This window comes from Lissotriton vulgaris, chromosome 11, assembly GCF_964263255.1.
Source record: "Lissotriton vulgaris chromosome 11, aLisVul1.2, whole genome shotgun sequence".
Taxonomy (NCBI): Eukaryota; Metazoa; Chordata; class Amphibia; order Caudata; family Salamandridae; genus Lissotriton; species Lissotriton vulgaris.
Window position 1 is genome coordinate 980955905 of NC_141699.1, and position 25228 is coordinate 980981132.

Genomic DNA, 25228 nt, shown 5'->3' on the forward strand with positions numbered 1-25228 from the left:
CACTTACTAGGGGGGCTTACCGATTTAGATATTGTGGATGTGTGAACGTTTCATCCAAATTAGGATTACTCCATCTTCTCTCTTGTTCACAGTATCAACTCGAGAATCAATTATATTTTCATATTACTCTCATTGTTGTGCTACCTATATAGAACTATCCCTAGCTTGGATCATGCTTCTGTTGAAGTGGACTGGGGGGGAGTGATATAGGCAAAGCTGTAGGGACCTTTTTGGGGAGATGTTCATAAATCCAGTACTTTGGGTTGAAATGGCAAAATAAATTGAGTTATTTTAAAGTGAACTTAGGATCGGATACTTCCTCAGCAACCAATTGGGATAGGAGGCTAGTGGAATGCATACTGATTCAGAATTAACGGATATAGAAAAGGTGAATTGCCCTTTCTTGGTGATGGTGTGAGGGGGGACAGTTTTAAATGTTTTAAGCACCAATAAAGCGGAAATCACCCTTTTGAAACTGGGTCAAACTTTTCTTTCTTTTTTTTTAAACCAGTGATCAAATGGGCACCCTGCTGTGTGGGACACTGCGATTCCAGGGGCAAAGACACTTATGGCACGAGTTCTTGGGCTCAGGAAACTTGAAGAGCAGGAAGCATTTTGAAATATCTTTCTCTCCCTATATATTAAAGCAGGACGAAATATCTTCATGGGTGTCCAATGCCTACGCTCTGATTAGATAGTACAGACCCATTGAGGTGGCTCTGATATTTGAAGCCCTAAAGCACTGTACAAAACTATAACAAAATGGTTCTGGGTAGGATGGATGTGGGGAAGAGAATGATGGGTTGGATTCTCACTGATTATAGGTTGCCAAGGGCTGCAGTCAGGATAAATGGATTGCGCTCCCCTGGCTTCCTGCTGTATAGAGGCCCTCTGTTCCCTCCTCTTTTTACATTAGTGGAAGAGCCTTTGGTCACCGTAATTTGCTCCTATCCAGGAATATGTCTATACATCCTACTGACTATAACTAGTCGCAAACACTCCTTGAAATTAATGGTAGAGGAACTTGATCAGAGGCAGTAGGAGTTTAAATTAACAAGTACACATCTGACATCCTGAACATTTCCATACAACGATAAAATGGCAGCTCACCTCAATCGAGCACTCAAGCACATCATTTTGATGGGAAACTAAATCAGTCAGAGATGTGGGCCTAAATGTTACTAGGAACTTGGAGAGCTGACTGGGAACACACTGAACAGGCCTTTGAAAACAAATATACAAAGTCATAAGCAAATGGAAGCCTCTCTATATATTCTGGCAACAGTGTTAAAATATGAAGATACTGCATACTTAGTTCATGTGTTCCAATTACTCCCAGTTTGTGTTCCACAAGTCGCAACAAGAGATATTCATTCAAACTTAATGGAATTTATCGGAATGACGGAGGGTGGCTATCTCTAGGGAATTCCCGATTGCCTCAAAGGATAGATGGTCTGCTCTGTCCAGATCCGATTAGATATTACGAAGAGTTCATATGCATATTAGCATGGTGTGGGCAGTTATGGAGTTGGAAAAGAAATGAGTATTCATATATCGAGCAGTGGAAGAGTGCCCTCTCTGGCACTTGGCCTGGTATAGAAAATGTCAAAGCCTCTGAATGCCTACTCAGCTACACCTGTTGGGACTATGCTGGACACTTGAGATCTGATGGCCGTGGGGGGCTCTCTAGCTTCGCTCCCCTCTCCTAATACTCCTGTATACTTAAGTAATAGAGCCAGGGTAAATGCTGGATTCTTACGGACCTTTCCCATGCAGTCTTTAAGGAGTGGAAGCCAGAGTTTGAAATTGATGAGACAAATTCATTAGGCTATTTTTGGCTTAGGTAAGGCACTTTTCTACTGGTTTCCAGGGTTTAATCACACCCATTTACCAGATATTGTATGACTTTCAGGGAAGCCATTTTGAACCCCAGAGATGCAATCTGGTAATGGCAGTCCATCTCAGCAGACTGGTTGAACCTGTCTTCTCTTAGTGGGCACTTAACTGATTAAGGCATTGTCATAGGCAGTAACAGAAGAAGCTACCTGGAAGTTTACTTGACTGTTCAAGGAGCTGGAGCTGGCGTTTAATTTCTTGAGGTCCCAGTTGATGTTGTCTGTCCTAGACATGCTTCTAGATGCCAAGCACTGCAGATTTCAGATCACAAATTCAAGGGATTGCAAGAGAGGTCCTCTTTAGTGGGGAAGTTGACATTGATGACGGCCCAAAGTTATTTTAACATTTTGGGTCTTGTGTCTTCCTTCATCATCCTCATGGTACTGCTGACTCAGATCAAAATGTTTGAACTGCAAGAAGAGCATATCCTGAAGTGAAACATATGTTCTGTAGACTTTGAAGAATAAGGTTCAGGCTTTTGACGACATAAAAATAACCTTGATGTGATGAATTGCCTTTGTTTGATGGCTGGCATGCCATTCTTCCCCCTGACTATAGAGGTCATAAGGGTCACAGAAACATCCCTGAATGGTTAGGGAGTCCCTCTGGACTTGCTCTTGAACAATAATATGTGGTCTGCCCCCAAACAACTGTTGCATGTCAGTTCCCTTGAGCTCAGGACATACCAGACCGTGGTAGACAATCTTTCCAGCCTTTGGTCCATCCAGAGGATTGACCTGTTTGCACCTGGCAGAAACTATAAACGCTCTGTGGTCAACTTCAGGTTTCTGGAACCAGGAACTCCCAGGTATTTTTCTCCATTGATTTGGAAGGGAAATTGCTCTACCCATTCAACTGGTCACTCTGCTGCACTGCCTGGTACAACGACTGCTTGGGGTGCAGTTTCACATGATCCTGATGGCCCTGAATTGGGCATGACAGAGACCTACTTGCCCAAGCTGTAGAGGCACCCTCCGTTCTAAGCAGTGGCAACTAGCTACTACTTGAGCAGGGTTGCAAATAAGGTTCTACATCATGGCTCAGTCTCTTTCAAAATCTTGGCTTGGCACCTGTGGCTGTATAGTTTGGATACTTAGGGCCTGAGTTAGAGTATGACATAGAGCTTCTCTGTCACAAATGCAACAGATTTCCTGTCCCCTTAACATTTAGTTGGCCACAATGAGACGTACCTAGAGCTTGGAGGGTTGGTCTATCACATGCAGTATTAGGTAAGAGAGACCAAGGACAGACACATACCTTATATTTTGTCTTGGTAATGTCAGATCATTACAAATGGAAAATTATGATTATACTTTTGATTTTCAGGAAGCTGAACTCCTGGGAGTTACATGGGTCGTTGACAACCTGACCACCCTGATCCTGTGGTGGCCAGTATATTCACATTTTTTCAAACACATATGCAGAGTGACTACTTAACACGAAGGTCCTGACGAATGCCGCTGGATCCCTCAATGGGGCCAATTTATGGCAGGAACATGTTGACCATTGTGAGGGATAGATTTGGTTAATCCCTGGTCCTCTCTTTTAATCTTGTCTCTGAGACCACCCAATAAAGATTTAGTCGATCCACGGACACACTTTTAGTCACCACATTTATTATCCTTTTTTTTCCATTCTGCCCCTCATTCACCTACTTCCACCGCTCATCTTGATAAAACACCTCCGCTCCTCCCCTCGGGGAGTTGTCGCCTACACCCCGGTGTGAGGAGGCAACCCTTATGATGAAGCATGTCATCTAACGGTGAGTGAGGGTTCTTGTCCTGAAAGGATTTCTCCTTCTATGTATTCTTTTGTTCTGACATTACACTACTTCTATCTTTTCCTATATTTAGCCAGTTGTACTTTGTGTTTTTTTTAGAATTAATGTAGAGATCAGCACCACTTGGCTTCTTTAGATCCCTGTAGATCCATTGTGTGTAGATTATTATAAAAACAAGATCTCCTAGCGAGTTTAGTCTCAAATGCCAACTTTGCCTTGCTTGTGGTCTCCTTTTCTCATTCTGCTCGTCATCTGCTGTTCAGACATGGAGCAACCATAGGAAGGGACTCAGGCCACCTCACACCCGTAGTACAACTAGAGGCTGTCAGCACACTCTAGAGCGCAAATTCATGGCGTACCATGCCCGGCCAACAGGCAGCTAGTGTTCATATTAGGGTGGGAGATTGTTGTGCCCGTAGACTCATTAATGTCTAAATGGTATCTTGTCGGGGGCCTCACTCTATGCAGTGCGGTACCCTGCTCCTCCAGCCCCTCTCAGCGGTACGGAAGGTGCAGAGCTAGACCAATAATGCACCACCAAGTCAAGGCAGAGGAGGTTGCGTGGAATACCTGGTCCTAGGAAGCCACTGATCTGCTTCAGGGCCTCCGTTGGTAGCTGCCGCGCTCTGGGCCTACATGCCGCTTTCGTCTTCTCCACCCCCCAGTTTAGGCAAGGGCAGCATCCGCTCAACAGCAGCGCTGTCCGCACTATAGCTTCAGCCCACGCCACTCTGTCCCCAGGTAGGAGAGGTAGCTTAGTCCGCAGGGCTGACAAGTCACTTACTTGGGCACCACCATTTCGGCCAGTGCACGCTGGCCGAGTTTCTCCCCTCAAAGTGCACTCTTTTACTCCTCACACAGCTCTGTTGTCGATACAGCGACCAATTTCATCAGGATGCAGGGATGGATTGACCAAATCCCAGCTGTGATGTCCAGATGATGCAAGATTTATGCGCTGGCACGAGGAGCCGCAATAAGGTGTGGCCATCTTGGAGCCAGTTTTCGAAGGAGTGAGCGACCCGGAATACCCTTGAGGGCTTGGGTAATGAAGTTGAAAGGGTAAATTTGCCTTCAAGGGAATTTGTTCAAACTATATTTTGTTTAATTAGAATTATTTCCACAAAGGATCGGTTACTTGTCCTTAAAATGAATCTATCAATGATTTTATAATTCAGTGCGAGCAATGCATCAACATATAACATATAAACATGAAAACAAGGACACAAGGTGTATACGAGAAATATCACTTTATCAAATAGCTCAATCAAAGAAATCAGCTACATATACAGATCAATAAGTAAATAAAATTAGGGCTGTAGGTACACAAATAAGTAAATTACAAAGTGACACAACAGAACCTAAAAAGACACCTATCCCAAATCGCATTGAACCAAACAAAAGAAAGAGATAAGGTGTAAAGTCGACGTTTCGGTTTCTCTGACGTTAGTTTGCTGAAACCATCCTCAGGACTGTTTATTAAATTATGGTCTGTAAAGAGATTGTTATCTGTAAATCAAAAAGATAATTCACGATTACAATATAAAACTGAATATTAACGTAACACCCTGGTGGACAAGACATTGGAGACAATTCAGACATTTCACTACAAAAAGGACATACTATGTACCAAGAAAAAACATTGTACACAGACATAAGATATTTACAGAAAATATATTACAGTTTAAAAGTGCAGTCATTTTGGAAAGACATTTCATTATCTCATATAAATTAGTCCAAGAGAGAATTATTCACACTCTTTTCTATTGGACATATATCCACGACCTGATCAATGGAAACAACATATATATACCATTGCTTTGGAAATAGACACATTTCTATTTATGGTTCCAAATTAGATGTTGATCATATGGATTTGAATTTAAATCATAATTAAGACCTCCAATAGAGTGACCTGTTACTTTGACATGTGTTTTGATACGGATGTTCTATGAAACCATGTGGGATAAAGGAATTAAGTACCTGTTTTAGCAGGAATAGTTGCATCCCGTGGGTAACTGTTCGTCAACAATGACTTGTCAAGTCTGATGAAAAATAAGGGTTCAATTACACGGTCTGTGTTTTGAAGGTAAACATAAGACAAAGACCTATAGGTGAGCACATACCTATCCGTTATTAAGTGGGAAGCTGTACTTGATAGTTCAGATTGGCGACGGGTTGTTCCTCGTCGATATTCAAAGTAAATACAAAAGAAGCAGAAAAATCTGCAAAAACATAATGATCGATATAACTGGCTTTAATCTATTTCTTAGTCCACTCGCTCTTTACCAAGATGTAAAACGAGTCTTACCCGATATGTATTAGATAGTAGTATCAAGATATCCAACTTGAACAGGTATGGACGGGAGTAGCAGTTATAAATCCTGCATCACCTATCCCAGATAAAAAGGAGACATGTATATACATAAACAACTAGAATTCTTGATGGACCTGCGCTGCAGCGTTAGTAAATACAGAGCGTCTGGCCAACCAGTGTGTATCTGAGATTGCAACTTCGATTGCTAATAGACCTGCGCTCAAGCGTTCGTTAATGCAGAGCGTCTGGCCAACCAGTATGTATCTGAAATTGTACGTACCGCCTAATATACTCTCGTGTCAGATTGCATTAAGCCGGTTTATCTACATCGGTACACCGCTTTATGGCTAACACGGGACCGATACTTAGTCATTCTGAGCACATTGTTATGTTTTATCGGCAAGCAATTTGCATGTCTGCGAGAGAGCAAAATGCTCCGTTTTAAGTGAAGGACTTTACGCAGAATACTCCGAAGTGATCTGGGAGTTAACCAAGAGTTTTAAAGGTCTCCGAAGAGACGTTACGCGCTATTAAAAATAACAAGGGTTGCAGGGAACGTATGCATATACCTGAACCAAAATGATCTAAACATTCAAAGATTACATTATTGAGCACCATATCGTTATAACAGGGGTGCATTAGAGGTTAGTTGCATTTAGCATAAGAGCTTCGGAATGATACGAGGAAGGTTAAGTCCTGAGCTAAGCAGAAAATAGCCACAGTTCATAGCACTTCTTACCTCGAGTTCGGGCGGAGCACAAACGAAGCACGTCTCGTATGTACGGACCAGCAAGTGGTAACTGATTACCCACTTGTATTTAAGGGTGAATTGTTTGGAGGTAGAGATAGGACTGTACTTAGCGGCCATCTTGGACTAGTCAAGGGACTAGGAGGTTCATGGATTTAGTCATAGAACATCCGTAACTTACAAGGTGTGTCAAATACAATAGGATATCAATTTGTTGCATAAACCATATGTGACATAGACATTTCCTATTTATTAAACGAGTGTAATAAGCATACATGAGTTCGTTAAAACAGTTGGTATTTCATAATGTTCGAACCCCTTGCAGTCACAATATTATACTTTTGAGTGGATGGATAAACATTATTCAGGTCAGGCATGCCAATGCATGCCATTCTGTTGCTGAATTAAGGCCACATTTGACAGTGTCGGTAAGGCATATAAGTTTCCCTTATGGGAAGGGAAACTTATATGCCTTACCGACACTGTCAAATGTGGCCTTAATTCAGCAACAGAATGGCATGCATTGGCATGCCTGACCTGAATAATGTTTATCCATCCACTCAAAAGTATAATATTGTGACTGCAAGGGGTTCGAACATTATGAAATACCAACTGTTTTAACGAACTCATGTATGCTTATTACACTCGTTTAATAAATAGGAAATGTCTATGTCACATATGGTTTATGTAACAAATTGATATCCTATTGTATTTGACACACCTTGTAAGTTACGGATGTTCTATGACTAAATCCATGAACCTCCTAGTCCCTTGACTAGTCCAAGATGGCCGCTAAGTACAGTCCTATCTCTACCTCCAAACAATTCACCCTTAAATACAAGTGGGTAATCAGTTACCACTTGCTGGTCCGTACATACGAGACGTGCTTCGTTTGTGCTCCGCCCGAACTCGAGGTAAGAAGTGCTATGAACTGTGGCTATTTTCTGCTTAGCTCAGGACTTAACCTTCCTCGTATCATTCCGAAGCTCTTATGCTAAATGCAACTAACCTCTAATGCACCCCTGTTATAACGATATGGTGCTCAATAATGTAATCTTTGAATGTTTAGATCATTTTGGTTCAGGTATATGCATACGTTCCCTGCAACCCTCGTTATTTTTAATAGCGCGTAACGTCTCTTCGGAGACCTTTAAAACTCTTGGTTAACTCCCAGATCACTTCGGAGTATTCTGCGTAAAGTCCTTCACTTAAAACGGAGCATTTTGCTCTCTCGCAGACATGCAAATTGCTTGCCGATAAAACATAACAATGTGCTCAGAATGACTAAGTATCGGTCCCGTGTTAGCCATAAAGCGGTGTACCGATGTAGATAAACCGGCTTAATGCAATCTGACACGAGAGTATATTAGGCGGTACGTACAATTTCAGATACATACTGGTTGGCCAGACGCTCTGCATTAACGAACGCTTGAGCGCAGGTCTATTAGCAATCGAAGTTGCAATCTCAGATACACACTGGTTGGCCAGACGCTCTGTATTTACTAACGCTGCAGCGCAGGTCCATCAAGAATTCTAGTTGTTTATGTATATACATGTCTCCTTTTTATCTGGGATAGGTGATGCAGGATTTATAACTGCTACTCCCGTCCATACCTGTTCAAGTTGGATATCTTGATACTACTATCTAATACATATCGGGTAAGACTCGTTTTACATCTTGGTAAAGAGCGAGTGAACTAAGAAATAGATTAAAGCCAGTTATATCGATCATTATGTTTTTGCAGATTTTTCTGCTTCTTTTGTATTTACTTTGAATACCGACGAGGAACAACCCGTCGCCAATCTGAACTATCAAGTACAGCTTCCCACTTAATAACGGATAGGTATGTGCTCACCTATAGGTCTTTGTCTTATGTTTACCTTCAAAACACAGACCGTGTAATTGAACCCTTATTTTTCATCAGACTTGACAAGTCATTGTTGACGAACAGTTACCCACGGGATGCAACTATTCCTGCTAAAACAGGTACTTAATTCCTTTATCCCACATGGTTTCATAGAACATCCGTATCAAAACACATGTCAAAGTAACAGGTCACTCTATTGGAGGTCTTAATTATGATTTAAATTCAAATCCATATGATCAACATCTAATTTGGAACCATAAATAGAAATGTGTCTATTTCCAAAGCAATGGTATATATATGTTGTTTCCATTGATCAGGTCGTGGATATATGTCCAATAGAAAAGAGTGTGAATAATTCTCTCTTGGACTAATTTATATGAGATAATGAAATGTCTTTCCAAAATGACTGCACTTTTAAACTGTAATATATTTTCTGTAAATATCTTATGTCTGTGTACAATGTTTTTTCTTGGTACATAGTATGTCCTTTTTGTAGTGAAATGTCTGAATTGTCTCCAATGTCTTGTCCACCAGGGTGTTACGTTAATATTCAGTTTTATATTGTAATCGTGAATTATCTTTTTGATTTACAGATAACAATCTCTTTACAGACCATAATTTAATAAACAGTCCTGAGGATGGTTTCAGCAAACTAACGTCAGAGAAACCGAAACGTCGACTTTACACCTTATCTCTTTCTTTTGTTTGGTTCAATGCGATTTGGGATAGGTGTCTTTTTAGGTTCTGTTGTGTCACTTTGTAATTTACTTATTTGTGTACCTACAGCCCTAATTTTATTTACTTATTGATCTGTATATGTAGCTGATTTCTTTGATTGAGCTATTTGATAAAGTGATATTTCTCGTATACACCTTGTGTCCTTGTTTTCATGTTTATATGTTATATGTTGATGCATTGCTCGCACTGAATTATAAAATCATTGATAGATTCATTTTAAGGACAAGTAACCGATCCTTTGTGGAAATAATTCTAATTAAACAAAATATAGTTTGAACATCTTGGAGCCAGGCACTGTAGCACCCCCAACATAACGAATTACTATAAAAGGAAGTCAGATGTAAATGACATCCACCTGTGTATGCGCACGATTATTTAGCTAAACTGATTCAAAGATGGCAGCAATTGCCCATCAAACTAACATTATTGTAAAACAGGAAGGATATTGTCACTACATGGTATAATATTTAAATAGTGCTTATTTAAGATCATATCATACTTGCAGTTGAGTAGCTAACAAAATGCCTGTCCAGATTGTTACAAAATAGAGAGTAATTGGATAAGGAACTTGAGATCAACAATTAAACAAACACAAATTGGCTATATAGTTCAACATAAATAAGAAAATATAAATGGTTCTCTCCTAAAATTAATAGCAATATGCTTTGTGTTTTTGAGGATTGTAATTTGAAGAAACTGAAATGTATCTTCTGTAAACAGAGGAAAGCTCTAAGAAATTTGCAGGATAAGGACACAGTAATAGTGGAGAAAGTACTACTTTCTATATTCTTATTCCATAGGGTCGCAAAAAACCTAAATAATCCAGGTAGGTCAATTATTGCTGGGATCAATTCAGTCTTACATTCAATATCAGTTCATATAGATGATTTACTGAATCCATTGGTTAAGCAATTAAAGACGGATTTGTAGAACACCAGGAACAGCTTAAGGCATTTGAAATACAAAGTGATAATGTGAAGCCATTCACACTGAATATTACCAGTTTTATATGGTTCCATCGCACACCAGCATGAGGAAATCAGAATTGCTATGGTGAGGTTGTTACAAAGATAAAATGTTAGACCGCTGGAAAGAAACAGTGGCGGTTCACCACTAGTTTCAAGCTGAGTTTACACAGAATTAAGGAGCATTTAAAATGTACTATTAACATTGGAAACCCAGGTGTCCATTACTTGGATGTTCAGGTGCAAATAGTGCTTCAGAAACTCTTCAGAACTTTCTATACTGAACTGAATGACAAAAATACGTACCGTCCTTCAAGTTTCCACCTGTGCAGATTAATCAGCGGATATCCAACAGCCAGCTATTAAGATACGAAAGATATAAAGCTGCCGTAGAATGATTGTGGGCTAGTATGTTTTATATGAACAAGAGATGATACTGAAGGATTTAGAGTTATAAGGTAATAGGAAAATTTATTAAAATGAGTTATATTAAATTTTAGTAGGAATCAGAGGATTGATCAATAATGATGTACAGAATCAAAAGTATGGTTCTTTATGAGTGTCTTTATTATAGTTGTTTTAAAATAATCATTTGTGTTTTCAAGCAGTGATATAATCCCAAGTGTCTTTTTTCTCTTTTAAGGTACTATGGTTCTCACTTTGGCTTGGAATGACACAGCCAACATACTATGTGGTCTTCAGGATAATCATTTCACTGTTTGGTATTATCCAAACGTTGTTTATGTAGATAAGGACCTCTTGTTGAAAACAGTATTTGAAAAAGATGCAAGGTATTGTGCAATATTTCTCGTAACAGTAGTTGTGTGGTGTAAATGGCACTATAGATTCCTGTTCTTCAGGTGTTATGCCCTAATTGTGAGTTTTCACTGTCTAATTTATTTCTTTATTTTTGGACATTATGTTGACTTGGATGTAAGCAGAAGACATAGTGCTGTGCATGTGCTTCAACAAGTGAAATATTGCAATGCTGAGGAAACACAGAACCCATTCGATATTATCAGCATTCTTTCTTTGTTTATAGATTTGGGTAAATGAAGCTATGTACCATAGAAAAATAGTAAGGTATTAACACCTCAAAAATCAAAATATGTGTATTTTTTATTTTGATGCCATACGTTCATATTGTTACTCATGGCATTTTTATGAAAGATGGCACAGGAAAATAGAAGGTAACCAGTATATTAAAGATGATTGTTTTTTATGGGTTTTTTATGGGTTAGAGTTTGTTGGGATCATGCAAAAGTCTGTGACTTTGTTGAAAATGTACTGGCAGAGCTATTGAATGTGAATAATGTATAATCAATAGTGAGACTCTTTATGTCACTCGAAGTTGTACATTAAGTTAAGTTACTCTGAATATAAGAGTTATACATACATGAACTAACATCACTACATTTTTGTGACGGCAGTCACTTAAATCAGTGATTCTTAACCTTTTGATTTCTGTGGACTCCCACTTAATCATTTCTTGAACCCAGGGGCTGCCACTGAATCATTATTGGAATCTGAACTCCACTAAGCCATTTCTGGATGGAGATGATCCCGGCCTAAGCATTTTCGATAAATTGTACCACAAACCAACAGACAGGGAACACTCATTGGCCATACCATATTGTGTTTGATGCCCTTGCACTGCTCCTATGAATCAATCTGAGGATACTAACTTAAGTCATAGCCTCCAATTTCAAATTCCTAGTCATTTGCAGACGTTTTTAACATTTCCAACTTTACATTTCTTTATTTATATGCGCTTTATTAATCTGTTAATATTATTTAATTTTCTAAGCAGTCGCGGACCCACTGAATAGACTACGCGGACCTCCAAAGGTCCCCAGAGCACAGGTTAAGAACCTGTTTTAGGAGATTAAATACCTACATTCTGGAAATAGCCATTATGTTCTTCTCTGCCTTGCTACTCTGAGTCTGTGCACTTTTGTTGCTTTCTTTCTTCATGTGAGAAATGATGACGTGGTCCTCTGACACTGGTACATCAATTGAGTTGTGTTTGTAACCAATGGCAAAGTTAGAGGTGGGGTTAAGGGTGCAGTGTTCCCAATGATTGGCAAGGAACCAGGACATTTGTACTCCAGTACTTCTAAAAATGCATTTGTAGGGCACTTCTTTGAGCACTTGGATGCCTCAATTTTTTGTTCATCATTTACATGGGCATACTTGAGAACCTTATACTTGCACCTTCTACTATCAAATACCATTTGTGTCTAACATACTATGAATATTTCTAGCATGGAATGCAGGAAGCAATAAACTTGAAGTATTTCCCGCTCATATCTACAGTATCTTATCCAATTCAGCACACGCCTCGTCACTCTGTTATATATGTGCTATTCTGCATTCATGAATTGAAAACAGATCTGTACAAAAGGCCAGAATATACTCACAATTTCTTTTTGGGGTGCAAAAGTCCACTTGCTCAAAACCTGCCTCTATCAACTGTATCTGCCTTCTCTTTTCTTTTGAAATCCACCACCTGGGCACCTCTGGCAACTGTATGCTACATCATTTAAAAACAAAATCAGTAAATCATGGTCCATGTGTGCTTCGGAATTCCAAATTTTCAATCATTAATACTAAACGTTATCAACTTTTAGCCAACGGTTTAAACCTGCGCACTATTTGCTCCTAGACAAGGAGATTTTTCCTATAGAAAATTTCGTCAAGATAAATCTGCTAGCCTCCAGTGAAAGCCTCTCGATTTATTGTTAGAAACCATTGCATCCAAATGGAGCAATCAGCAGTGATCACTGCATATCGTGACTTTTTCCATACTCCTTGATTTCATATGGCAAATGGACTCATCGTTGATGATAAAACGTTGTAATGGCATATAATGTGTCCTTCTGTGAATTCATTAGTTTAAGTCATTTCTTTCTTGACTATAAATACAAACATATCCATTTATGGTATCCTGGATTATGAACTTTAGGTAAGCGAAAGGTATGAGCTTCCATAAAGTTAGTAAACCAGTGCCTTGTAGAGGCTTAATCTGGTAAATATGGCACAAAACAATAGACTTTTTGTTTAGAGAAATGCAAGTGAAGTATTTAGGCAGCATTGAAACAACATTAGAGTAGAAAAATACAATTTCTAAAGCAATTTAGGCCGAAAACATCAAATGTAATTAGTAAAATGACACAAAAATCGTCCAAATTAAGAGCCCATGAAATTGAATTTTTAAAATATAAATTTCAAAAAGTTTGAAGAAAAACCTGAAGTGAAAATATGAGACAAATTCAGTTGAATGGTTCACCAAAATCACTTGGTTTAAAATCTGGTTTAGATTAATTGCAGACATCAAAATGTTTCACGTTAGCAAGGCAGGGCACAGGGGCCAAATGGGTTAACTCAGAATTAGAAATGTTGAGTGTAACTGAAGCCTTGTGTGTTAGTGAAAAATGCACCTAATGGCTGAAGGCCAAACACAGCAGGTATTGCTTGGGCTATAGATTGGGCACAGGTAATTGCCACAATTGATTTAATACAGAAACGATGTAATGGAATACCAATACTGAGAAACCATTTCATCTAAACCGTTTAATGAAACTTTTTATAAGGATGAATGATATTTAACACTTCATAGAAGCCAATTAATATAAAGGTTTTTTTTTCGAAGTTGGTTTCCGCATACTTTTTTTTAAAGATGTAAATGAAATGGTTGTAGGTCTTACTTTCAGGAAAAATGTTGTTGAAGGCATTTATTTCAATCCTTTATGCCAGGGGGTGTTCTTTCGGATTTATATATTTTACATTGTAAAATAATTACTGTGGATGGTTTTAATTAGTTGAGCCCTCACCTAAATGCCATCCTGCTCTGCCCCCTACAAATGCCTCTTCTAAACTTCAACATCTCTGAACCCTAAAAACCCTTTCTGCTACTAAACTCTATCCATATCTTAACCTAAAACCCCCTCACTCCCGCTAAACTACACCCATTTATGAACCGTTAAAACCCATTTCTATGCCTAAAACCCACCTATTTGCGATACATTAAAATCCCGCACACTACTAAACTTCACTCATCCCTGAACCTTACATAACCCTCACCACTCCTGAAAACCACCCATTCATGAACTATAAAGCCCTCTCACCACTCTTAAAGCCCTGCATTCCTAACCCTTAAAACCCCTTTCGACATATAAGCTCCACCTATCCCTTAACCCTTAGTACCCTGCACCATCTTAAACTCCACCCATTCCAAACACTAAAAACACTTCACAACCCCAAAACTCTACCCATCACTAAACCTGAAAATCACTCCCCAGCCCTAAACTCTACCCATCTGTAAAACCTTAAACAAAAACCTCAACACCTCTACATGCCACCCATCCCTGAACCCTTAAAACCCTAAAAGAAACTCACCACCCTTGAACTCCACTCATCCGTGAACCCTAAAAACCTATCACCATCCTAAACTTCACCCATGAGTGGTTTTAAAAACAAAACCCTCACAATCCCTAAACTCTATCCATTACCGAATGCCAATAACCCTAAAAACCACTCATCACCCCTAAACATAACCCATTCCTGAATCCCAAAACCCCTCACTAATCTTCAATCAAGGATGTGTTTTTTGATGTTTCCTTAAAATCCTTTCCTTTAAAATGTGTAATGTAATTTTTAATGTATTTGTATTTTCTTAAATTTGTCTTTCCTTAAAATTGATTTTCCATGGTTTAGTTTCCTCCAATGTGGTTTCTCAGTTTTTGTATTTTAATTATTTTCACATACTTGCCACAGGTTAGGCCTTGTTACTGGCTCTGGCTGGATGTGGTCTTCAGCTGTATACCTGGACTTGGGCCCACAGTGGGTTGGGCTCAGACTGGCTGCAGTCCAAGCCCTGAAGCCCGCCCTGACTGTATATGGCTGAAGATAACATTTTTTGGATTTCTAGCAAAGGTAACAGCAATCTGTTAACTACAGTGTATCTTAAGCACAATGTGCAGCGACTGGCAACAATCTATTACCAGATCTTGTAATTACATTATTTTGTGATTGTGTTTTAAATAGTGAGAGCCATAGTTGCAAGGTAATGAATATTTGTGTGTAAAAACTTTTTTATTTATAATTGGGAAAAATAAAAGAAGTAGATAGGGTTCGGTTTTTATGGCCAGTGAATTTGGCTCTGAAAGGAGAATTAGGCAGCAGATGAAATGCAAAGTATTGAAGTAATATCTTTCATTTCAGTGCTTCAAAACTATGACAATACTGCTACAGCCTAGATGTCTCTGGCTTCGTTTCCCTTATCTCCCTAGTTCTATTGTTTGCTGCTGATTCCAGCTACTTCCTACCTTCTGCCTCCATCTACCTAGAGCCCTTCTTGCCTCTTCTTTTGCCCCATTTATCTTCTGCCTTTGCCACATCTCGCTGACCTTTGGATGAAGCTGACAAAATCAGTCTTCAAACTTCTGGCTGCTTCTGCATCACTGTTTCTGCTGTCATCTGGATCTGATGTGTGGTGATTACTACCTCGGGAGTCCCAGCTGTCTCCACATGTCACCTCAATTAGAAACCCTGAGACTCCTTCATTGTAAGGCGGTATAACCCACGTCTTCAGGACTTGACAATGGCCAAGTCAAAATCCACACCTCAACCCCATTGAGATGCTGTGGTGGGAAATGTAGAGAGCTGTGCATAGACAAAAGCCATCAAACATCACAGAGCTTAAAGAGTTTTGTGAGGAGGTGTCAACCAGAAATGCTCCGCATTGGATCTTTCATGCATGAACATTCCCTGTTATCAGGTTGGGAACCCTTGATAACCAATGTTCATCACCAATGGACACATAATAATATTGGCAAAAACCATAGACTATTTGTATCCTATCTACTTCATTAAATGACCCAAACTTTGACCAATTAGAAAAATAGTCACCCATTTCTATACTCCTCAAAGGCCCCAACAGCCAGATTCTCAGCACACATAAGCAAAGGGAATCTTCAGGAGCTCTGCTCCAGTTTATGTAGGAAAGGATTATTTTGTCTTCAGAATTGCATCTTTTTCATTGTTTTTTGTATTGGCCTCTGCAGGGATAACTGTAAGGTCTTTTAAGGAACTTTTATTTTTTATTTAAGAGATATTCAATATGTGGAGCAAGAAAGATTTATAGATGTTAAACATGTTTGCCCTGGATCATGATGCCAGGATTTGAAAGATTGATTCAAGTTTTTCCAGAAAGAGAGAGAGAGAGGGAGAGATGGACATTTGGCGCTTGCCTTGTGAGAGGAACAAGGTAAACCTCTACCCTTAAACCCTGCGCAACTAAGGCGCCAAACAAAGCCTCTAGAATTTGTGCCAGTATCCAAGAAGTTTTTGACTCAGACTGGTACCCTAGAGAAGGGACCCTCTGTGCTTGTTGTGAAGGTTCAGACTCCTGGTTATTCACATAAGGGAGAAATATGCACAAAAGAAGATAGGAAGAACGTTTTTTGAAGATTCATCAAACGGCACCAAAGTAATTAACAAAGCAAAAAACGATACTCCTATGGTAACTAGGTCGAGCTTATTTTGGTTTGTTAATAACTTTGGTGACCATTTGATGAATCGTCACAAAACTTTCTCCTTCCTATCTTGTTTTGTTGTTGTTGCATATTTTCCCCTTATTATGTGAAGGACCAGGAGCCTGAACCTTCACAGCAGCACAGAGGGACATATATATATCGCGCATAGAGGCTCCCGTTTCGTTAACCAGGCTCTGGTCTACTGGTTTCTACTTCGGTGGACTTTTTGGGTCCGGGTTACCGGAATTGCCAGAGCCCACCTGCTAGCCCGGGAAGAGATGGGGCGGTGCTGAGGCCATTCGGCTTCACTTCGGGCGGGGTATGATTCTCATCCTTGCCCCCGCCTAATGGATCCCTGTGGTATGCAGGGTGAAGCATTTGGGGAATGGAGGAGACAGCGCATTCCGGGAGCATCGGATTTGGAGGGTTCCCTATCCACGCAGTGCTAGTCCGCCCCACGCAGCATCCACCGGACAAGAACATGAACATTGCATGCTGGGACTGGTAGGCGCAGTTCCAGGAGCGACCTGCTAGGGATGCATGCTATAGGTATTCACCTTTCGAGGGCGGAATAATGCACGACCAATCAGGAGAGGGCAAGATACTTTATCTGGGATGCACGCCCATCTCCTGATTCGTTCACACCCCTGGCGCTGATGAAGGCAACAGAATACGCCGAAATGCATTAGCCGAAGTGTGTGATGCGGGACTACTTCTCCAGTATTCAATCTTTCATAGATTCACATGCTTGTATCTTCCCCGTCGTCATGGTGGGAGTCTCCCGGTAAATAATAATCATAGCAGTAGAAGAAAAAACTGCCTGAAACCATAGAGTAGTGAAACCAGAGGGTAACCTCTCCTCCTCGTTATGTGGCCCAAACTACAGCCAATCAGCAACCAGCCCCAGCCTACACCATTCCCAGCAGAGCCACCATACCTCAGATTTCTAACCGCCTTCGTGTGAGAAGGAGTCTCCCTGAGCTCTGCTCAGTTTATTCTCTCTTCACTGAACTTTTGACCTTTGACAATTGGAAGTCAGGTACTATCTTCTTTTTTCTTGTCAAGAATTACTTCAGTCATAATGTCTGAAAGCTCCAAGAAGAGTCTTTTCAGAGCTTGCAGATCCTGGAGCAAGGCCAGACTTTTTTCTGAGGATCCTCACAAGGAATGCTTGTACTGCCTGTACCCCAAGCATATCCCTAAGGACTGCAAGTATTGCCGGACCTTCCCTCCCAAAACTCTGAGGGATAGGGAAGGGCGCCTCCTATTATGGCTTCAGAAAAAGAAAGTTCAAGACTCGGAGTCTGAAGGAGAAGCCAAGGGACACACCTCTAAAAAGTTAAGAGGGTCCTCTGAGGAAAAGGGAGATGTGAGGAAGCAAAAAGCAGGAAAATCTAAGGAAGGTGAACCTTCTACTTCACTCCCTCCAACTCCTCTCAAGCCTTCCTCAGAAAAGAAGGCTCCGTCGTCGCTTCCGTCGACGAAATCTGTTAAGAATCCAGTCAGATCACCGACGAGACCGTCGACGACGGCGGCGACGACCATTCCGTCGACGACGGCGGCGACGACCATTCCGTCGACGACGACGACGACAATCTCGACGTCGACAGCTTCGTCGACGTCGACGACAACGACGATTCCGTCGACGGTGAGTGCTAGGCCTTCGTCGATGCGAAAACATCGTTGATGCCATCTCCAACGAAAATAACGTCGACTTATATTTCTGTTAAAAGGATTGCTCCGTCGACGGGGGTGTTGACGAGCAGAAAAGGGGAATTTTCCACGCCAAATATTTCACCTCTGCTGCCCTCCACCATTCTGGATTGCCAGGAATCGGAGGAGGAAGGATCCTATGATGTGGCGTACAGTCCTTCGCAGCTCCATATTAAACATCAGGACACTGATGAGGAAGAACACCAGGAGGACTTTGCCTTTACAAACCGGCCGGTCAAGGGCCAGATGAGATACGAGTCATTTCACCAGGCCTATCACTATGATGATGAGGAGGAAGTGGATACGCCTGCGCGAGAAGAGGCGATGTCGGTGCCTATCTCTTTAATATCTGACTTAAGGAGTATGATAGACAGCTATTATCGTCGCTTTCCAGAAGATAATTCTTCCGCGGCCAATGAGAAAGACTCTCAACCTGTTAAAGAGACGCCTATAGCTCAACCGCCTCCCCCTCCTCGGAAGGAGGTTCAAAACGTAATTACGATTCGTGTGACCTGAATGAGTCTGATCATGAGGATCAGGAGGAGGAAGGAGAAATTACTCAGGATGAGGAAGTGGGAGACGAATGGGACCAGTATATTGCTCCAACGTCCCCGGCGTCACCCTTGCCTCAATCAAGCTCTCCACCAGAGGATATAGCCAGCTTTCATGACCTGATGGAAAAAGCGGCTAAAAGGTTCAAGCTTTCTATGCCAGTCAAGGAAAGCGATTGTTTCCTTTACGACTTTAAGGAGTCCTCCAGGAAGTCGGTAAGAGCTATTCCGATCATTGAGCATATCTGGGATGAAGGACTCAAACTGATGAAGAATCCAGCCTCAGTCCCAGCATCCATACCCAGGCTGGACAAGAAGTATCGTGCTGTAGAGAAGGCTCCAGCATGTCTTATTGGTCATCCTCGTCCAGACTCGGTGGTGACTCAAGCAGCCCAGAAGCGCTCCAAGAACCCGATGGCTACATGCGTGGCGCCCCCCGATAAGGAGGGCAAGAAGATGGATGGCATAGGTAAACGCTTTGCGGTCATGGCAGCAGCTTCCATCAAAGCTACCAACGCAATGGCTTTGCTGAGCCGGTTCAATAGGCAGATGTGGTCGGACATCGCGCCTTTCCTGTCGCACCTTCCGGAGGACAAGAAAGAGGAGGCGACCACCATTCTACAAGATGGAGCCAGAGCAGCGTCGGAGTCCATAGACATGGCAATGGACATATCGTCTATAGCCTTTCGCCAAATGGCTGGGGCGGTAACCCTGCGGAGGCAGGGATGGCTCAAGGCTATGTCTTTTCGACCGGAGGTGCAGTCTAAGATATTGGACATGCCATTTGATGGTGAAAGCCTCTTTGGAAAACAGATTGACGAGGCGTTGCAGGGGATAAAAGCAGGTACTGACACTGCTAGATCCTTGGGATCATTGCAACAAGGCCGTTATCAGTCCTTTCGCGGCCGAGGATCCAGAGGACACTTTCAACAACAACGTTCCTCTTATCAATCTAATCGGTACCAACCTTACAACCAGCAGGGTTACCGTCAGTACTCCTCCAACCAGCATTATCGGTCCTCAAACACTTCCTTCCAACAACAAGGAAAGAGAAAGTCCACCGCCAGAGGGAAGCAAGACTCTGGTCGCAGACAGTGATGTTCCACAGGCGCCTCCATTACCGCTTCATATCGACCAGTTCCACTACCTCTCTCAGTTTCTCCCGCATTGGCAGTCCATAACATCGGACAGATGGGTATTAGACATCATTACACAGGGTCACACCCTGGAATTCTCGCAAAGGCCTCCAAATCGTCCACCCCTCTGCAGAGTTCATCAGCACTTAGCGGCTCTCAAAGCAGAGGTCTTATCACTCATTCTGAAAGGAGCGATAGAGGAAGTACCACCAGACCAGCGGGGAACAGGTTTTTATTCACACTTCTTCCTTATAAGGAAAAGGCAGTCATCAAAATGGAGACAGGTACTGGACCTCAGAGATCTGAACACATACATAAAGAAGATTTCTTTCCGTATGCTATCCTTGCAGGAAATTCTGCTACTGCTTCGCAAAGGAGACTACATGGTCTCTCTAGACCTGCTGGAGGCATACTTCCACATTCCGATACACAAAAAGCACAAAAAATATCTGCAATTCATGGTGGCGGGGCGCCATTACCAGTTCAGAGTTTTACCTTTCGGTCTGAAGTCTGCCCCCAGAGTTTTCACAAAATGCATGGCTCCTATAGCGGCGCATTTAAGGCAGCAAGGTCTACAGGTGTTCCCATACCTGGACGACTGGTTAGTAAAAGGACCATCGTTCCAAGCAACGCAGAGATCTCTACGGAAGTGCACGGATCTCTTCCAAAGACTAGGTCTTCGGATAAACAAAGAAAAATCATCTTTTGTTCCGACTTGTGCTCTACAATTCTTAGGAGCAATCTTGAAAACACAAGAAATGAAGGCTTACCCTTCAGAGGAAAGGGTAACGAAAATCTTGAATCTGACTGCATCCCTAGCAGCAAAAAAGTCCACTTCCATCAGGATATTCAAATCATTACTGGGAATGATGTCCTCTTGCATTCCGCTGATCCCCAACTGCCGTTTACAGATGAGACCGTTACAGGAAGCCCTGGACAAGCACTGGGTCCAAGCCCTGGGTTCCTTCGACGACAAGCTGGTCATAACCTGTCAGATCAAGCGGGCAATGTCATGGTGGGGTATCAGGAGCAACCTAACAAAGGGCCTGTCATTCGAACCACAATCACCAAGCTACGTCATGACATCAGACGCTTCACTACGAGGTTGGGGGGCGCATCTGCAAGACCTGGAAATTCAAGGCCTTTGGTCTCCTCAAGAGGCGAAATGTCACATCAATCTCTTGGAATTAGAAGCGGTCTTCCTGGGCCTCCAGGCTTTCCTTCCCAGGATCCAAGGTTCATCGGTTTTAGTGCGGACAGACAGCACAACAACAATGTTTTACCTGCGCAAACAGGGTGGAACGAGATCAAAACCCTTGTCGATTCTGGCACAAAAAATTTGGAAATGGCTATTGTGTCAAAACATAACACTGCAAGTGGAACATGTTCCAGGAGTAGACAACACAAAAGCTGTTAAGCAGGTCATCCGACATTTGCCACGAGTGGGAAATCAGCCAGGTCCAGTTGAATCGGATTTTCAAAGTGTGGGGCAAACCAGGTCTGGACTTGTTTGCAACTCAGAGCAACAAGAAATGCAGTCATTATGCCAGCAGGTTCCCTCCGCAAGATTCGAGGGGGAACGCACTCCAGCTCCGATGGACAGGGATGTTTGCCTATGCCTTCCCTCCCTTTCCCTTGATTCCCAGACTACTGAGGAAAATGAGATCAGAACCTTGCCAGATAATACTGATAGCCCCGGCCTGACCGAGGCAGTTTTGGTATACAGAGCTTCTGCAGTTGTCGGTGGAACCAAGAATACAGCTCCCGATAACCAGGGATCTGATTTCCATGAACAGAGCCCAAGTACTTCATCCGCAACTGACCTCGCTAAGATTGTCCGCTTGGAACCTTTCGAGCACGAATTCCAGTCCCTAGATATCACTCCGGAATGTCGTGAAATACTGCAAAGTTCCGCAGTGCTGTCTACCAACAGGACATATATGGCAAAATGGAAGCGATTCTGTAGTTGGTGCGTTGCTAATGCAGTGCATCCCTTAACGTCCTCTGCTGAGCAAATCCTTCCTTATTTGCTGCATTTAGCCAGATCAGGACTGGCGCACGCGTCTATTAAAGTCCATCTAGCAGCAATTTCCAGATATAGAAGATCACCAGGATGCCCTTCCTTGTGGTCTAACAGACTAATCAAAGAATTCTTGAAAGGGCTGTTCAGGAAGTTTCCTCCTGTCAAGCGTCCCCCACCTTCATGGCAGCTTAAAACGGTATTGTCGCAGCTGATGAAAGCTCCCTTCGCGCCCATACACAAATCAGAATTGCAATTCTTGTCATGGAAAGTGGCGTTACTGTTGGCGCTCACATCAGCCAGAAGAGTGAGCGAGATCCAAGCTTTTTCTATATCGGACCCCTTCATTCAATTCAGGCCGGATAAGGTGATGCTAAGAACTAACCCTAAATTTGTGCCTAAAATACCCTCTTATTTTCATCTGAATGAACCTGTTATCCTGCCTACATATTTTAAAAATCCATCCACAGCGGCTGAAAAAGCTCTGCATACTTTGGATATTGGCAGATGCCTAAAATTTTACATTGAAAAGACAAAAAGCTTTCGCAAATCAAACCAACTGTTTGTTGCTTACTCAGGGGTCAGAAAAGGGCTGGCCCTTTCACGTTCCTCCATATCCAGATGGATCGCTTCCGCTATTGGCTACTGTCATGAGAAAGCAGGAAGACCTCTCGACAGGAAAGTCCGTGCCCATGATACGCGGAAAATGGCGACGTCTTCTGCATTGCTAGCAGGAGTACCCCTTCCAGACATATGTAGAGCAGCAACCTGGTCGACTGCTCATACATTCACCAAGCATTACTGTCTGGACACGGAATGGAAAGCAGACGCAGCTCTGGGACAGGCAGTTCTGCGACATCTCTTTAAATAAGGTACATGTTTATGAATTGTATTCTGCAAACTTTTTCTACTATATAATATGTTTTTTCTCTTTACGCAAATAATTATAGTGGCAATGTTTAATTGATCATGCCTTGGTATTGTGAAAAGTTCTTTTTAATAGAAGCAATTTATGGCACACTGCCCCGAGATAGGAAAGGGGTCTAGCCTAGAAACGCTCTAACTACAGGAACTGTTATCTACTCTGATACAAGCATGTGAATCTATGAAAGATTGAATACTGGAGAAAGAACTAGTTACTTACCTGTACACTACGGTTCTCCAGTATTATCTTTCATAGATTCACACGCGCCCGCCCGCCTCCCCGTTTCCTTTAGGTAGACCACCTTTTATCTCTGGTTTTCCTGTATAGCTCACTCTTGGGCGGTAGGAAATCTGAGGTATGGTGGCTCTGCTGGGAATGGTGTAGGCTGGGGCTGGTTGCTGATTTGCTGTAGTTTGGGCCACATAACGAGGAGGAGAGGTTACCCTCTGGTTTCACTACTCTATGGTTTCAGGCAGTTTTTTCTTCTACTGCTATGATTATTATTTACCGGGAGACTCCCACCATGACGACGGGGAAGATACAAGCATGTGAATCTATGAAAGATAATACTGGAGAACCATAGTGTACAGGTAAGTAACTAGTTCTTTCTTACCTGTGTGAAGGAATAAAGATGTTTCCACTTGTTCCCCTGCTGCAGCCTCTACACTTTGTCCTTGGAGAAGGTGTTTTGTTCTGGATTTATATAAATATATATATATATATATATATATATATATATATATATATATATATATATATATATATATATATATATATATATACACATATATGTCATTGCCAGAGTATATATTTTTTAAGAAGGAATTAAAGAAACCGTTGTAACAAAGTGTCAAGGGATTGTATGATATAGGCTATACAGTACATCTCTATCTAGACTAGGTAGTGATTGTAAAATGAACTAAGAATACCCAAAAAGTAATGATGACATTTTTTTCAAAACATGCCCATCCAGGGCTTCATGGCTACCGTGTATTCTAACATAATCAACTTTCCCTTTAACACAATATGTAATGTAGCAATAATTCAGGTCAAAACCGTAAACGAAGGACTGTGTAAATCTAGCAATGCACATGACATTGATTCAATTGTCTTATCATGATTGCCCATTCAGGGCTTTAAATAAGGTTGTAATTATTTTACCTGTATATAGCATCAATAGACATGAATTAATTTTGTCCGGCATGCAACATGTACGGATATACCTGAATGCAGTTAATATGATTTGGTTTTGGTTTTGCCATTACAAGATGGCGCTTATGATTTGGACAGTAGTCCGTTTTCTATGTTTATTATATATGCCTTTATTAATCTCCGCCTCGCCAGATGACACTGACGAAGGCAAGTGCTGAAACGCGTATGTTTTATACTTTTTCCCTTGTGCAATAAACCTAATTAGGTTTAACCTACTGGGAGTGCTGGTGTGTCGACTTTGTTTGGCAGTGGAGCATCATATATATATATATATATTACCTACTGGCGGTCGCCAGTAGGTATATATAGTTAGGATTTTTTTCCTATGGGATTTCTGAAAATTCTATGTCGAATAACTTTGGCGTTTGTGGACGGAATTGGCTGAAATTTTCAGGAAAATGGCACATTTTGTTTCTGAGCAGCCCCTGAAAATTTTGGGGGGTTTTGCCAAGGGGGGGGCCGAGAATAAAGGGGGTCCCAAAACGCGTTTTTCCCATTCATTTTTCCATAGGGCGGTTGGAATCACTTTTAGCTCGAACGGCTGAATGGATTTACATGAAACTTGGCAAAATTGTAGATATAGTTTGCCCGACGTGCCTTTGCTATGTCTCAATATATGTGGTCCAGTGGATTTTGAGAAATTAACGTTTTTAAAAAACAGATATATCTGTAACAGCGCTCCGGTTAGCGCCCCGGTTCGCGTACCTGACGCGTAACGGAACTTCGCGAAACGAAGCTGATTGGCTCTCCGGTGTCTGTCAACATTCTAAACAGTCCGGAGCGGCCGCCATCTTGTCTCTCGGTAGGATCGAGAGACAAGATGTGG

At 41.7% G+C, this 25228-nt stretch overlaps 1 protein-coding gene across 1 annotated transcript in view; it reads left to right on the top strand.

Moving 5' to 3' along the window:
* IFT80 (intraflagellar transport 80) overlaps positions 1–25228 on the top strand; it is a 474284-nt gene that overhangs the window by 419589 nt on the left and 29467 nt on the right. Inside the window, exon 15 of the mRNA XM_086944208.1 lies at positions 10953–11100. Within this exon, the coding sequence (XP_086800334.1) occupies positions 10953–11100 (148 nt within the window). The remainder of the gene's footprint in view (positions 1–10952; positions 11101–25228) is intronic.